At 40.6% G+C, this 17,187-nt stretch overlaps 1 protein-coding gene across 3 annotated transcripts in view; it reads left to right on the top strand.

Moving 5' to 3' along the window:
* PRKG1 (protein kinase cGMP-dependent 1) overlaps positions 1-17,187 on the top strand; it is a 523,526-nt gene that overhangs the window by 193,121 nt on the left and 313,218 nt on the right. For all 3 annotated transcript variants that reach the window (XM_050898610.1, XM_050898609.1, XM_050898611.1), the window contains one exon: positions 4,429-4,542. In XM_050898610.1, the coding sequence (XP_050754567.1) occupies positions 4,429-4,542 (114 nt within the window). The remainder of the gene's footprint in view (positions 1-4,428; positions 4,543-17,187) is intronic.

Below are 17,187 nucleotides of genomic sequence, written 5' to 3'. Positions count from 1 at the left end.
CAGCCCCACGGCACCCTGTTAAAAACCAGGAGGGGCGGCGGGGAAAGGCAGCGTACTTGAACCTGGTTACTTTAACCCAGTAACTTTAACTTGCATTACTTGTGGTGCAGAGGTGGACCAGGCTGTGGTGGGCTTTGTGCCCTGGGCTTAGCGCGGGGCAGAAACGGTGTCATCGTGAGCTCCTGTTTGCAATAGTAATGCATCCCCAGCGCCAAGGCACTGCCTTTCGGTAGCGAGAAGGTCACTTGGAACTAACCGAGAGCTGTTTTGCAACCTGAGCAGAGAGCTGCCACTTGGTCACAAGGTGGGAATGTAAAATACAGCCTCGCTAAGGCGTTGCTTGTGTTCCTGCAAGTGAAACCTTTCCTTTGGAGAACGCTGTGGGTCTAGAGGAGGAGATTCATCGATGCTTTGCAGGAATAGAGGTTGCTTTCATGTTCGAACTGATTTAGTGAGGCTCTTCTGAAACAACATAATTTCTGTCATTGTTGCATTCTTGCCTGTATCCACATATTTTGCTAGGAAGTCTTCTCTGTGCTTTTTCAATTGGTATTTTAATTTCATCGCTGATACGCTGCTTGCGTACTGGGGGAAATGGTTGATGCAGTAAAAGGGTCATGAAGACTGTAGTAAAAATAATCTGTGTAATATTGTGCTTTGCATCTCAAATCTCAAAGTTCTTTGCCATAATCAGGCAGGAATTTGTCACCAAGGTATGGCAGTGAGAGCTCGGTTTTCTACATGTGAAAAATAGGCTGTAAACTGATGGGAGCTGAGCTAATATTTCTGTGTGTTACTCCAGTGAGCTCTTTCCACCCCCAAGGCGGTCCTTTCCAGCATCGTCACTCCCCCGTGGGGATTTTTGTGTCCTTTTCCTCTGAACCCTTGGAGAGTATCTGTGGATGATGAAGCATTGACTTGTAATCGTGCATGATCATGAGTGAACCACATAATTTTTTAATACAGTGAGAAATGCTTCCTCCCCAAAAAAACCCACTGAGCTGTAAGAATCAGAACCCAGCTTCTTAGTTCTAAGACCTTAGAAGAAAATAAATGGGATATGGGAATACATGTAGCTTTCTTACAAAGATGAATGATCAGCATGGATTGCTTTGGGAAGCAACAGATGAGATCTTGAGCAGTGGGACAGATCTCAAAACGCTTTTGAATAATGTGATCTATTTGTGCATTACTGCTCAGATTTAGCTGTCTTTTCTCTGGAACTGGTTACAGCTCCATGAGCTAAAAGTGAGGTAAGCTCATTCCCTTTGCGGATATTTGTTGTAGAGCTTTTTGCAGAAATATCCCCATTCCAGCTCTGCTGAAACTCAGTTCTATTAAAAAAAAAAGTGTTCTTTGAAATCATTTAGGAGTCTCTGAAGTGTGTGAGGCACCATTAAAGGTTGATTTTGCTCATTCTTGAAATAAATATCTCTATATATGAACAAATGAATCAAGCATTTATAAAAAATAATGAGAAAAATAAATTGACTTTTAAAGTTAGCCTATACAAGGAATGGAATTGGGGTCTATTTGAAGCTAACAATAAATCAGCAATCTCAGAATTTAATTCTCAGGGTTATTTATTAGCCCCAAAGTATTATATTGTGTATTTTAGTATTTCCGTGATTGCTTTACTGTGCTAATACAGGTGAGTGCATTCTTGGCAGACCTTTAATAGGTGCTAACTGTGCAGTATCAATAGCTAGTATTAATACTCAACATGACGGCTGCCATATGCTTATATTTCGTTTGCCTTTACATATTGCCATCTGTTGTGGTTTAACCCCAGTCAGCAACTAAGCACCATGCAGCCGCTTCCCCCTCCCGGTGGGGTGAGGAGAAGGAAAGGAGAAGTAGTAAAATGTGTGGGTTGAGATAAGAACAGTTTAATAACGAAAGTAAAATATAATACTAACAATAGTAATAATGAAATATAGTAATGAAAAGGAATACGACAAAAAAAGGAAGGGGGGAGGAAGGAAAAAAACAGTGATGCACAATGCAATTGCTCACCACCCGCTGACCGATGCCCAGTTAGTTCCTGAGCCGCGATCCGCCCCTCCTGCCCAGCTCCCCCCAGTTTATATACTGGGCATGATGTTCCATGGTATGGAATACCCCTTTGGCTAGTTCAGGTCAGCTGCCCCGGCTCTGCTCCCTCCCAGCTTCTTGCACACCTGCTTGCTGGCAGAGCATGGGAAACTGAAAAGTCCTTGGCTTAAGATAAGTGCTACTTAGCAACAACTAAAACATCGGAGTGTTATCAACATTATTCTCACACTAAATCCAAAAACACAGCACTGTACCAGCTACTAAAAAGAAAGTTAACTCTGTCCCAGCCGAAACCAGGACACCATCCTATGTATTTCTCCCTGCTGTGAAGGGAGCTGCAGAACTGTGCACACCGTGACTACCAGCCCACCGTAACTGGCCAGCGTCTCCCAAAGGAAATGGCATTTTCTCCTCCTTATATATAAGTGTGTGTGTGTGTAGATATATACATATAAGTAATCAATCATAAGTATATTTGCTGCTATACTAGTGGTAGTTTTAGAGACTTGCTCTTAATATTGAAATATAGACTTGCTTTCTGGTAGTAATTTTCTGGTAGTAGCATTATATATATACAGTTGCTTATTAGTAATAACTTGTAATAAAGAAATTTTAATAAACAAAAACCTCCCAAACTCTGTGCTTCTGTGCAGCAGAATACACTGCTGCAATCCTTACACTCTCACAGGCCAGGTAACCTTTAGGTCAGATATTTAGATTTTTTTTTTTAGGTTAGATATTTATCAAACAGTAACTTTTAGTTTCATAAATAACAAGATTTTTTAATTTAGTTTTTGTAATAAGCAATTGATCTTGGGACCTATTGCACCAGACAGTGTAAGACCCCTCTTGCTCCAAAATACTTTGTGCCCTTTAAAGGTACCCTTTAAAGTGTTCCCTGCCTTAATACAATACCTCCTTCCATTCACCTCTGCATCCCCTTACCCTCTTTCTTTATTCTGCTATGGAAATCTTTGAAGTTTTCTGCTCAATTTGAATTACCTTATGATGTGTCTAGTAGGGATATGGTGTCTAAACTTGTTTCAGAGTCTTCAAAGTTTGCTTTTTCTCGTTGGTGCGTTGTTTTGGTAGAGTAGCATGGCTAGGCTGGAGTCATTCTTGCTTTGTGGGGTATCGTGGGTATAGTGGTGTAGATTTACACACAGCTATATAGGGCTGACAGGACTGTATTTTAGAGCATATACATTATGTAGGAGAAGTTTCTATTTGTGATGGTGGTCTTGCTTTGTGGTGAGTATGTCTGGATTCCCTCTGCAGGAGGCAGGGTTGTATAATCTCTTATCAAATTAAGTGGAGTTACCTGTTTTTGCAAGCATTCAAGGCCCACTTTGGTATCTAACGTACAAATGCAGATAGGTGTAAGGCGGGTAAGAGTCAGCAAACGCTGACCTTCCCTCTTGCCATGTATAGACCCACAGGGTCTATGTCAGTGGTGCGCTGGGGGCTGGTGTAGCAGGATCCCTTAACAATCTGCTTCCCAGTTTGGGGTGAGAGGAGGCTTTTTAGTGACTGGATAACATTTGAAATTCTCAGTTTTCTGTCTTGCACTTTATTTGTTACAGCCTAAATGGTGGTCATAGGCATGATAACCCCGTGTTCCCCTCATGCGTGTGCTCTGCTTCTTGTCATGACATCGCTTGTGTGTGCACAAGGTGGTGGGGCTGTCTTCGGTTCCTTCCCTTCTCCTGGCTTTTGTTCCTAAGAAGTCCTTTGAAACTCCCAGACTGGCCCTGAGCTGCTTTCTTTCCATTCAACCTTTGCTTTTAAATCCCCCTCACAGTCTCCTGTCAGCGTGGTATTGGTAAGCAGATAAAGTAGACTTGCTCTTGTAAGATGAAATGTTCAAAAAGGAAAGGGATGGTGAGATGGGAATTAAATAATGGCCATGGGTCAAAGTAATTTTCCTTTTGATAATAGCTGTGTTATTCATGGATGAATGTTCTCGGGGATTAGTTTCTCAGTGAAAATGAGCAAAATTACGCCGTGGTTTTCATGTGTGGTGTTGAAGGCCTAAATCTTTCTCTTTTTTAACGCAAAAATTGGAGAAAATTTCACCTGAAAGTGTAATACATGAAACAAAGTTAATGTTGAGCTTAGTGTACTAGTAAGTATTTCCTGACCGTACAGATACTCCACTAAAAAAACTCCAGTGTTGAAAGCTTATATATGCAACAGTTGTTTTTAACCTTTTTCTGACTTTATGTGCTCTCCTTCGTAATACATTTAATTGGTTTTCAAGTTGTAGGGCTCTGGTGTTTTTATTCACAGTATAATTGAATACATTTTAAAACTTAAGTCTGAAAAAACTTAATTTCCCTTTTAAAATGGTCTTTGTTTTTCTTTTTCTCACAGATGGGAAGGTTGAAGTGACAAAAGAAGGTGTGAAGCTGTGCACCATGGGACCTGGCAAAGTATTTGGGGAGTTAGCCATCCTCTACAATTGCACCCGAACAGCAACTGTCAAAAGTAAGATTATTTTTGAACTTTGATGTTGAATGACTTGGGATTTCATTGGGAAGTAGAGTTCTTTTCATCTATTCTTTGGAGTTCCAGCCTCTGTTAGATATTCCACTTTCTTAATTAAACTCTTTAGGGCATGGATTGTAGTATTGAACGTAGCCACTGTGAGCAAGAAGATGATGCAAAAGTGCTTCACCGGATTCTTTCGCTCAGGTTTGTTCACGTAGGGAACCTTCTATGTTAATACAGCATGGCTGATGCTACCTTATGCAGAGGAGCCTATAGCTAATACCATAGCTTTCCTTACGATTCCTCCTGAATCTCATGATGTATATGGCTGTTGCTTAGAAGAGCAAGGGAAACTCAGTAAGTTAAGCTGATGTATTTTTCAGGACAAGTCATTCTTTTCCCCCTAAGCTGACTAAACAAAAAACCTGGATGGCACTGATCCCCTCCTCTAAATCTTCAGCGCTTCTCCTGTAATCTGATTTCTTTTATGAATGTTCTGGGCAAAAGCCTGGGTTGCACAATAAGTAGAGGAAAAATCACATTGCTATGTACAACATAAATATGTTTTCATTTAAATTCAGATTAATAGTTGAGATTTGAGAGATGTCACAGTCCTCCTTGATCTTGAGGATAAGAGTTTATGGTGACATCTTGAACGGAGAGGTTTTTATAGGAGATGATAAATAGTTCTGTGGTTTAAAGAGGCTGTAGGGGAGAAGTTAGAAGGGTACAGATGGGATAGAATAATACAAAGACAAACAAGTGGTACCAAAATAATGAGGCATGCGAGTCCCTGTTCAGAAGAAAGCCTTTTAGAAATACTTAATTTTGCTTCAAAAAGAGAGAGAAAGAAAGAGAACAAATGGACAGAAATGACAAAACAGGAAAAGACAGATTTTTTTGTGAAGAACATGCTGTTCTACATAATTCTAAAGAACTTGACTGGTGTACTCTATTTTCACTTGCACAAACCTTGCCTTTTTACAAGTACTTTTTATTGCACGTAAATCCTCGGCTATGATATAGTCAGTTCATCAGTGGCACAGTTTATGCTGCGTAGTAATCCAAGTGATTAGCTTTGGAGTAATCCCGAATGATGTCGCAAATGTGTGTATTGCATGAGTCATGCCTAGCTCGATGGGGACAGCCCTGGCCCCAGAGACCTCCAGGCTACCTCAGACAGTGTGTTGGACTGTTCTTCTATGAGATGCTTTATCTCCTTCCCCCTAGTCCACCAAGGAACCAAGGGGAACATGAGCGTGCATGGGAAGCGGGTGTTGATCCACCCTCTCCTCCCCATACCTTCCTGCCCCCTAGGTGCATTGTCCATGTTCAGCCTGGTTTTCTGTCCAGTTAAAGGTTTGGGGGATTGATGGCGATGAATTCAGATAAGCTGCAGGCTTATGGGATAAATACAGCTATAGAAAGTTGGAAAGAGTAGAGAAAGAGGGGAGATGGTTGAATTCTGGGAAAGGAAACAAGAGGATGGTTATTGTTTAGTTCCCCTTAGAAATGCAGAGCTAAAAGGCACCTAATCCTCTAGTACCATCATATAATCCTGCATAGTCATCCTGTACCTGTGTCCGTATTCAACCTGTTTGTACAAGTGACTCCAACAGGAAATAATACTGGCGGCAGTCTTTACTATCAGTTTTGCTGTTGCTCGCTTTTTCATGTACTAAGTCTCCTCTCTTGAGCAAACTTCCAGATTGCCACTTGGCACTTAGTTTTACCAAAACCTTTTTTCCTGGTTAAATTGGGGGCAGTAGTAAGGTCAGTACTATAACCGTCCTCAGAGAGATCTTTAGTCAAGAAAGAGATGTCTGCATTTGTCGTTATAGTCTGTTCCTTTCCCACCGGCATCGTAAAATTATGATAATTATGCACCTCCTCCTGCCAGCAGCTGTTGGGCATGTAATCCCATTTCCAATGCCAGCAAGTGACTTTTAGGTATTTTCTCTCTTATTATTGTGTGAGTAGGTAGCAGTTGTGATTGTAATCGGCTTTATATCCTTTCAAGAGTGGTGGCACACAAGGTCACAGCTTGACTTTGGGGACCTGTTTCAGCTAGACCTAACTGAACAGAGGTCTTGGAGGTGTGAGGATCAATTTAGGGCATATTATAGACTTAAATGGTTGCTGCTGCTAATAATAAACAACTTCAAACATCTGTTTGTTCTTTTGGTAAATGGTAAATAAATGTCATTGATCTCTAGAAGGGCGAATGCTAGTAAATATTCCATTAAGTCTGATGATAACTTTGATCATTACGAGGTTTATTTTGGGAGAAATGACCAATTGATGATTGTAATGAGAACAGACATCCAGTCAACATCGATGCTGGAGATGGTGAGGATGTGTCAAGGAACATCATGCAACTTTCATTTAGAGAAAGACTTTAAGTGAGGGCTTCCCAATTTTCCCCAGATAGATTTCCATTATCTCCAGAGTGTCAGAAGTGTTTTTTGATGTGCCTGCCAGTACTTCATTACAAAGATGTTAAGTATTTCTTTTTGAAAAATGAAGTTGCAGCAAAGACTGAATGAAGGATGCATTATGGTAGTGTGAAGCTCAGCATTGCCTCTGGGCCATAATGATGTGTCAGCTGCGTTGACATCGCATGCTCTTATCTCGTTTGTATGTGTACTCTTGCTTTGGCTTTGTAAATAAGAAAGTTTTTAGTGTCATTACTCACTGCATTAGTCTGCATGGGCTCTTCAGCTGGTGCTCGCTCTGTAGGAGATTGCAAACTTAAAGGGATAAATCACTGTAGGAAGGACTGTCTTTTAAAATTAATTTAGAAGACTTTAAAATTTAATTATTCTGATCTGACTCCTGTTTCGTTATGACCTCTTTAATAAGACAACCCAGGTCTTTTGAAAGCCTGCCCCAGGAGAATTATTATAATGTTTTTTCAATATTATTGCAGTCTTAAACAAAAGCAGGATGGGGTCTAACCAGGGCCTGGGAAGAAAGAGCAACCAAAGCCTTGGGTGCTCAGAAGCACTGAGTAAGGTAGGGCCACATCTCATGACGTATGGCCTCATCTTTAAGATAACTGCTTACAATTTTTTGACATCTGATTTTTTTTTGGTTATTCTGAAGCTTTTGCTTTACGTTCCCAGATATTACAGAAAGAATAATCGTTTTTTCTGGTAGAGGCTCTTCAGTCTGATGCTCCAAGTATGCCATTGTCATGGCTTTCTAAAGCGCTGGTGTTCACAGGTTGGCAGCTAATTTCTTCCTCTAGCTGTATTGATTATCCAGAGTTCTCAAATGCCTACACGCAAAACTTGATGCTACTTGCAATTTAATGCAGAACACAGACTTTCCTCCCCGATTCGAACAAATAATTAAATTCAGTGCATTAGAATAAGGAAAAGAAAACTCCACTCATTATGGATAAATTATCTCACACCTAGAAGGATGTCTCTAATCCTGTGGAAGAGTGGTATTCTCCAAATACACCTGTTTACCTGTATATCTCAAATTGTTACTGTCGTCTTTTTGAGGATGCTAGTTGAGTGTCTTAAAATAGTAAAGGCGGTAAGCTGTGTTTTCAGATTACTCAGAAATAACGTTGTTGACTCGGCATGTGATCCGAATATTAAAAATATGCTGGGTTTTGTTGTTTGTTTACCTCTCCCCTGGCTGGCTACTTTCTCCCCGTAACTCACCACCACCTACGTAGGTTAATAACAGGCTGAATGCCGGCGTGCCTGAAATCTCTGCCTTGGTTGCCTGTTAGCACCAAGGCAAACATCGGCGCGCGCGTGACTCGCTGCGGTTGGGAGCCTGCTGCCCTTTGCTTCCCCTCCGCAGGTATAGCATTAATGTAGGAGTCCAGTGATGGTAAAGGAGGCTGGACAAGAGATGTGCAGATGCACCCTGGCTCTACCCAAGCCACCCGGCTCAATATTAGAGTCTGTTAATTAGGAGTCTTTCCTGTACACCAAGAAAGGATTTTGTCTTGCTCATTGCAAAGCAAACAGGATTTCCAACTGTGTTACCCCAAGAGTCTGAAAGAAGAAAAAAAGTATTAAAATTCAAATGTGATTTTGTTTGTTAGTAACATGGGTTGTATGAGATGTCAGAAAAAAACCAAAAAAGACAAAAACCCCCCAGTTGAATTTGGGTTGCATATAAAACTTTGTAATTCTTCATTTGATAACACAAAAGATCTTCCTAGTAAGTGGATATTTATCTGCTGTTAATAATGTGCAGTAGTTCTCATTCCTCTTAAAGAATAATCTGATGCGCAGAGTTAAGTAGTATTTTTACAGGCAGTTGTGGGGAGCACTGATTTTGTGAAAAGTGGATTCTTCGTGCACTAAGGATATTATATTTATTGGAGAGGTGGCCTTAGCATCTGAAATTATATTGTCTTGGGTGAAATTAAAAAAAAAAAAACTTCCCACAAAAACATCTCGATGCAACGCTGCTGGTTTCAGTGGAGTTACACTCACCACCAGTCCATGTTTTTAGGAAAACAATATTAGTGAAAAAAAGAAAGCACAAGCTGAAGTTGTTAAATTGTAAATTATGTAAATCTTATTTTCACCAGAAAGGAGGGTATCTCCTCAAAAGCCAGCACAAGAGTTGCTCAAGTTTTGTTGCTTATCAGCAGTGCTAATTGTACAAAACTCAGTGTCGTGCAGCACGATTAAGGCGGTAGTTTATCAATTTGTTGCCAAGCTTGGATGAGTTTGAATTTTCCACCACTTTTTTTTTTAGTGAAGTCCTATGGAAATACTTCCCTAGCTTGCTAGCTGCAGCCCCAGACTTTACCCTAACTTTACAAGGAGCTTGGTAACGTGGATAATTTGCAAGGAAAAATAAGGCAACAGTCAGTTGCCAATTAAAACTGCAGAGACTCATTAAAAGCCTTTGAGAAGGATGTTGTCTTCATATGTTCTCTTCTAACAGTTATGGGAGCTAGTGTAAAGTTTGCTCAGATCTTCTTAAAACAATCACTTGTGTTGGAAAGAAGTTGACTTTAGATAGTCAGCCATTTGGTGAAAACCTTTCTGATATTACTTACAGATATGAAACCAAGGTTGGCCAAGCCAGAGATGATCAGGTCACAGGTCAGTCTGGTGTGCCTGGTAGGAGATAAATGGTTATATCCTTGGAGAAAGTAACTTAAACCCTCCCTTGCACTGCCTGTATTTTTCTGACCTTTACGGTTTTTGCCAGGTAGTGTGACAAAGCGGAGTTGGATTATTCCTCTAAGGGAAAGACAACAGGAGAAAATGATGTTGAGGACAACGGACAAGTAGCAGAACTTTTTTCCCCTCTTCTTGTTCAGTAGACAGGAGCATCTTCATTATGGCATCTCCGTGGCTCAGGAGGTACAAGCGTAGGGATGGGTGGTCCTGACCATGCAGCACAGGGCAGTGGAATTTTAACCAAGAGACAGTCTAATCAGAGAGAATAGTCTGAGATGGGAAGAGCAAACTGAATATTCATACAACACTGGGTTTGTTGTGTACCTGAAATGTCAACAGGCTTGTCGAACTCAATGGCAAAAATAAGAGCTGGTTAAGGAAGCAGGGCAAAAAAGAGGAAATAGGGAATGGCTAATCTTGGGGTGTGTTTGATACTTATTGGATTATTAGTTCTTTTTAAATAGGAAGGAGTACAGTGGCATGGTGTATGGAATGACCGTCCATGAAAAGTTTCAGTCCAAGGTCGGGCATGCTGTTGTGTCCTGCCTGGTGGCATGCAGGTAGCATCTGCCTGATGCACCCTTGGTGTGAAATGCTGTGTTGTCATTCTCCTCTACACATATACCTTTCTGAGTGGAAATAAGAAGGTCCAGAAGCCAGGCTATGTACTTGATGGACAAACTCTTGTACAGTTCGGGGTGTTTCAGGTGCTGCAGCTTGTTGACTGTAGAAACCAGCCAAGGCAGCTTGTTCCTTTGAACTGCGCTTTTAGTATGGGAAATGGAAATAATACGACTGAGCAAAAGAAAATCAATTTCGATTTGGTTTTGGTTAAGTATCAATTCAGTGCTTAAAGTGGTTTCCTTCCAATAAAGTGATTTTTTTTTTTAATCTTGATGCAGTTCTAGTGCCTCAAGATTCAAGTCACCGCATCAATTACGAGAGCTGTGGCCACACTACCATTGCCGAAGTGTAACAGCTGACCATCTGTACAAAAGCTTTAGGGTTATTGCTTATCCTCACCTTTGGTTTGACTTACTATTTTCAATCATGTGGACTTCAACTGGCTTCTAGCAGTGCAGCAAAGCTGAGCAAAATATTGCAAGCAAGGTACAATCAAAAATAATTGGCAGGGGAAAGAGCTATGTTTTCTAATGATGAGTGAGAATGATCCTGATGGTCTTTTAAGGAGCAAGCTGATTCAGGGAGCGATGAGTCTGTGGAGAAGCAGATACGGGGCTCCTTGTTGATGGTCTGTTTGTAAGCAGCGCTTTGCCGCTTCGCGTTTTCAAGAGGTCGTGAGCTTGCAGAACTGCGTTGCATATACCTTGTTTCTCCCATTTCTGTGTGTGACCTTCCCCCCCCGAACTATGTACGTACTGGCTTTTGATTATTATTTCAGGATTCTTTGGACAGGAGGGTTTGATCCTTACCACTTCAGGAGTTTGAAGAACACTATCCATTGAAATGTCTCTGACTCAGGCTTTCACCACTGAAGAGTCTTTGGTATAGAAAGCTACCAACCCTATTTGGGAAATAGATGCTTTTTGCTGTACCTTACGTTTTCTACCCCTGGTAACACAGAACAGAGGTAGTGTCTTACTCTGACTTAAACACTATGACCCAAAATTTGAAAGTTTCACTCTTTGTTCTTTTTTTGCCCTTTTCAGTGTTTCTAACATAAAAGGTCTGAAAGAAAAGAAAGTCCCATATATCCAGTTCCTAAGAATTATGAGACTGAAATAAAAAATGACTTAAGGAAGGTGCAAGCTCTGGCAACGTTTTATTTGAGTCTCTGAAGAAATGCTTTATTTTCCCAATTTTATTGGATCAACGTATTAATTTGAAGGCTCCTGTGTTTCAGTTCCTGGGTTAGGAGCAACTGCAATTGGAACTGAAAAAGAAGTGAGGGATGAGTGCTGCTGCTGTGTGGCTCAGCTGGGTTATAAAGCACTGGCCCTGCCTCCAGGAATTGTCAGTGTGGATTTTTCTTTCTTTGATTTGAGCTGTTATTAAGACTAAGAAAGCCCTAGCGCTTGCTTGCTGCTTCTTTAAATGCTCTTGTAGTTGGGGTGTTTGTGTTGCCTCTTCTTGAGAAAATCTGCCTTGTCTCTCAAAGTCTTTAGAGCTTTTAAATAAAAGAAATAAAAAGAAATTTTTTTCTTTTTTTCCTTTTGGGTTTTGTTTGTTTTGTTATTAACAATACACTTTGTTTAGTTTGCCTGCCTTTGGTGTCTTCAGCATTTTGCTAGTCTTTTCAGGATGGAAAGTGTTGCAGTTTAGGGGCTCAGTTTTCTGTGGCTCATTTGACTGGAATTGTTTTTTTTCTTTTTACCTTTTTTAAACTGAATGTTCGTTTATCTTTTTCCCCTATTAAACTTATTCTAGATTAGCTTTGTCACAGTGCTTATACAGTACCCAGAGTTTCCCCCTTGATCCTTGTAGTTGGTTTAATATTGCTATTATCTTCATTGGCACACCTGCAGATGCTTCGGGGGAGAGGCATTGATGTGAGTTGTCTTTTCTAGCAATGCTCATTAGATCAGAGAGACAGAAAGCAGTGTTGACTTTTGGAGCCAGCTGAGTGGTTTTGCTCTGTGAAGACACTACAAGCTGTCTTGAGGCAGGAATGGAAGAAAGACGGTGAAGCGTGGTTGATGGCTTGTATTGGGAGTCTATGAAACATAACATTTCTGCAAAATCGAAGAGAAACTTCTTCAGTACAATATTTTGGTGTGCATGCCAGTGTGTTGGAAAGAAGGCAGGAAACAAATGCAGCAGCATCCCATGAATCTCTTAGTTTTCCTCTCCTTATTTAGATTGTTTCCTAGTTAATTGTAGAATAGCTTGAAGGTTTTAGTCTTGGATTACTCGTTTTCTGTAACCCTTCCTTCAGCACCTACTTTAAGGCTTTAGAAAAGGTGTTATGAAACGGAGCCTGGAAAACTTGTGAATCATTTTAAGTTGAGACACCTTTAGGAATGGGACTTGAAAACTTCTTGCAGCTGAATTTGCAAATGGAGCTTGGAGGTGTCTTGAATGCTAGTTTTATTTTATAATGAGGTTGAATACCTGGAGGAATAAAGGTCTGTAAAACTATTCAGCCCAGTAAAATTGTTGAAGACGGTTCATCAAACACACTGGCAGGAGCAGCTCCTGTAACACCTGGAGGTTTAGGCATCACGTGCAATTTTAAGACTGGTCTACTGTGTGGTAAAGCTGGAGCAGAGGGAGTGATTCAGCCCAAATGTAGGTGTGTGTACTGCCAGGTACCCTGGCTGCCCTCTGGAAAGCCATGTAGATCCTGAGCTGTATCTGCTCATCCCTGGATGATGTCTGCATTCATGTTACTGTTGCAGAGAATATCTTTCCTCTCCTTCAGATATATGATGTTATTTAAAACTCAATAGTATGAAATCGTTTTACTACAGGAAAAAGCTTTCAGTGTCAGTCCATGTTTAAAAACTACATAGACCTGTTTGCCAGAGCTCAGAATAAAATGATATTTGTTGTCTGTTACAAAAGAAGTATGATCATCATGCAGGGGAAATGAAGCACTTGAGTTGTTTTTAAATACTCCTGAAAATAATGTTGTTGTTTTTCATGTTGTTTTAATTGTGGAGTTGGATAATCTGAGAAACCATCACAGTTAAACACGGTTTATAAGTAGATTATGACTTTCTCCATGCAACCCTTGAAGAAGCAGTTAATATTAACAGCAGCTGTAAAATAAATACTTCACAAGAGCTTCCTTTTCATCCCCTTTTATTCATGTCTCCGAAAACGTTACTGATGCATGAAATATGGCTAGAGCAGTTTTGATAAATGAGGTGACTGAACTTTGCTAATGATGGTAAACCTTCTCTTTGAGCAGAGTTTGATAACCAAGCAAATGCAATAGTAGTATTTGCCATTTATATTAATTTATGGACTCAACAATACATGGTCTTTTCTCAGATTAAAATGCAGCAGACTGCACAGGGTCTTGTTTTGACGCACCAATCTATAAAAGTTTCTTCTTCTAGACTGTTTCCTGGTACTAATTGGGGAACAAAAAGCTGCTTGGTACTAAGACAGGCACAGAAGTGATCAATTTGTGTTTCAGAACCAAAGCAACCATCCCCTTTTGTACTCTAAAGTCACTTTAGAAGATGCTTAAGTTAAATCACCCCATGCTGCCTTTCCTGGTGTCCATAAAAGCATAGTTTTTAAAGATATTTTTACCCTTCACAATTCAAGATTTCTTTGAGTTACAATAGATTAATTTTAAAGATTTGATTATACCTTTCAGTATTGGAGGAGTTGTGCTTCCTTGTATTTGAAGTCCATCATTTTCAATAAACTTCCATTAAGGTGATCTTAAAAAACAAAATGTCCCAACAATAAGCCTAAATAAGTAACTAGTAAGTAAATGTTACTGCAATTTGTATTGTTTTCTGCCGAGCGATAGCATCATCTCCACTGACTGATGTGTTTGGTCCCTTTGGACCGTGCTGATCCTGCTGCCTCCACTGTCTCTGGTAGCAATGGGCTCCAGATCTTCCCAGCCCACAGGGAAGAGCAGTATTTTTTTCAATGTTAAATGTTAGGGCCATTATCAAGGTGAGCGATACCCCCTGTACAGCGCTTGCTCCTTGGGTAATGATGCCCTCAGCTTCTGGATGTGAAACAGTCCCATTTACCTGGGTGTTTGCAGGAAAGCAGTTTGTCTCCATAGACAATTAGCTTGAAATTAGCTTGAAACCTACTTTCATGCTTCTCTGGAAAGCTATTTAGCACTAAGTTTTTTCTTCTCCCTTCCCCTTACTCATCATACTCTCTCGCCAGCTCTACTTTTGAATCTTGAACCGAGGCGCTTCATGCCTTTGCAAAGGATATTCTCCTTCCCAGGGCAGTGCTTCCGTAAAGCAGCATTAGCATGCAGCACAACATGAGCGGTAAGATTTATTCTCTGCACGGTTAAAGGTCATCGATAGATCTCCACAGACGTTTAAAGAGCATGTAAAGGATACCCAAAGTGCTTTTGTTGACAGACCGGCGCTGTTTATTGTCCTATATTGTTTTACAGCGAGCAAAATGGAGACCAGCAGCGTGTCCAAGTTCAGTCTGGAGATCCAGAGCAGTGCTCCTGCTTTTAGTGCCTGTGCAGTGAAGAAATACGTGTGCAAACACTGAAACTAAAAGTATTCTTCTCTTAAATACTCCCCAAGTATAACGCTAATTATTGTTTCCTTGTTTTACATACTTTTTTAGCTATTGCATGGTTCAAAATAAGGCAGGGCACCCTATAACAGTGTTGGATCAGTGGAGGGCATCTTCCTATTGTATTTGCGGACGTCCCTGGAGGAGTGGAGGACAGTGGGGAAATGGGGGAGAAGAGCAGACAGCACGTGTTGGATTACACAGGAGGGGATGAAGAGTGGCTTTTGTGGGAAATTGGGAGGGACTCTGGAGTTCGTTGTGACTGACAAAGCTGCTGGAAGTTGCTGATGGGAATTAGGTGCCTCTTTCTGAAAGCAGTCTCCGCTCTCGTTTTTGTGGCATGGGTATTTTCAGAGTAAGAGGTGTTGGTGTAGCAGATGGGTATGCCATGTGCTGTATTACATAGTGTTTGAGGTTATATTTAATATATGGAAAAACAAAATAGAGATGGAAGAAAACAAGTTTACGTACTACACTGCTGACTTTGCTAGTAGGTTTTTTCCCTGCTTTTCACCATCTGTGGTTGCTGATTTACCTTCAGGAATTGTGAATTCTGTTGAGCTGGGTCAGTGTCCCCTGTACATTACCATGCTCATTTTTGGGGCTGACACCCAACTTCTCAGCATTTCCCAGAATAATTGACTGGGCTAGCAGCATGCAAATTATTTGCCATCTTCTATTCGGGGAGTATAAACTCCACAAAATTGAATTCTTGAACCAGTACTAATAAACAGGTAAGAACAGCAGCAAATCTTTTTTTGTTTCTTCTTCCTTCGAAGCTTTGCTAAATTTTCAGCTGGCTGATAGTAGTAGGGCATTAGTTTATCAGAGAGAGGACTAAGAGGAAAGCATTTCCCTTCCCTGTGGCGGACATAAGCTAGAAGGCATTGATGGAGACGGCACCTGATGGTGCATTGAACAGAATGACAACCCCCGGTTATTTCTCCTGGCGTCTTGTGATCAGCTCAGTCAGGGATCCGATACCAGAGTCTGGGCTTCAGGTTTGTGTCTGGCTCACATGGGCTATATTCTCTGTATCCTTTTAATTCCTGTGCATAAACATGGAGTTTGTCTTGGTTTAAAAAAGCTGTTCAACGTGAGGAGGCAATACTGCTCTATATCGTTGTGGGGCCTCTTGCCAGGAGGCAGTCTCTAAAACAAATGCGTAGCCACCAGAGAGGCTGGTTTTCTGAGCAGACCTTCCTCTTTGCACCCTGGTGATGTATTCTGCAGGCATGAAGGTCCCTGTAAGGTCTTTAAGGGCACGGATAAGTGCGAGGGCTTCGTCTCCCCCCCATCTGCTGTCAGGGTGAAACTCAAGTCCAAGGGAGCAGAAAGCAGCCCTCTAGTTGTAGATGTTTTGCAGACAGTTTCTGTGTTGATAAAAAGAAATATGTTCATTATTTACTGTTCAGTGCACCATCTTTATTCTTGATACATTTGTGTTGCTTTGATTGCCTTTGCCACTTTCACAGCGGAGCCATTCAGTGTCTTGATTTCATGGACGTTGTTTGAAGTGGGATTTTTTTACGTAGACCAAGCATTGTGGGAAAACATTTAAAGTTAAGGAAGGACTGTTTAGGCAGCTAGAGCTGTATATTAGCAAGCCTTCGTCTGCCATAGCTTTTTATTACTGCTGTGATGTGTCAATTTAAAGTCACTAATGCTACATGTCAGTTATAGTTCCTAAAAGAAGCAAAATTCTCAATAGGAGCTGAAAAATACTACTGTATTTTTGGCGACTGTATACTGTCTCATCAAACTTACTGGCCTTTTTCATCTACAGATACTCAGTGACAAAACAACTGAAATCTTCTCTATTATGTAAATCGTCTAACCATAAATCCATTTGCTAGTGGCAACTCGGTTAAGTCAGGGAAAAAAATGGTAAGCTTCCAGTGTGTTGTGATACCTTAGATGGAGTCTATAATGACCAATATTTACTCAAGTTTGTGATGCTGTAAAGAAGGCTGTAATTTACTTGCACTTATCTGCTCTAAAGGTTTCTGGCAAAGATGGATTTTATATTATTTAAGTGCCAGTGTTTAAAAGCACTTGGATACAAAATAAATAGACAAAATGGCAGATAGGCTTTTTAATTAAAAAAAAGGGCAACTAAACAAGTTCTTGGTATTGCAGGTCCGAAAAACTCATTACATTTCATGAATTGCATCTTCTCTCTGCATGTAATCAGAATGAGAGTGCTTTTATTTGTCTTTAGACTGCAATAAAAACCGTCCAGACAACAGACTCTTGACAACTGGATTCACTC

The sequence above is a fragment of the Gymnogyps californianus genome, chromosome 6 (assembly GCF_018139145.2).
Source record: "Gymnogyps californianus isolate 813 chromosome 6, ASM1813914v2, whole genome shotgun sequence".
NCBI lineage: Eukaryota > Metazoa > Chordata > Aves > Accipitriformes > Cathartidae > Gymnogyps > Gymnogyps californianus.
This window is presented reverse-complemented; position numbering and strand designations above follow the sequence as displayed.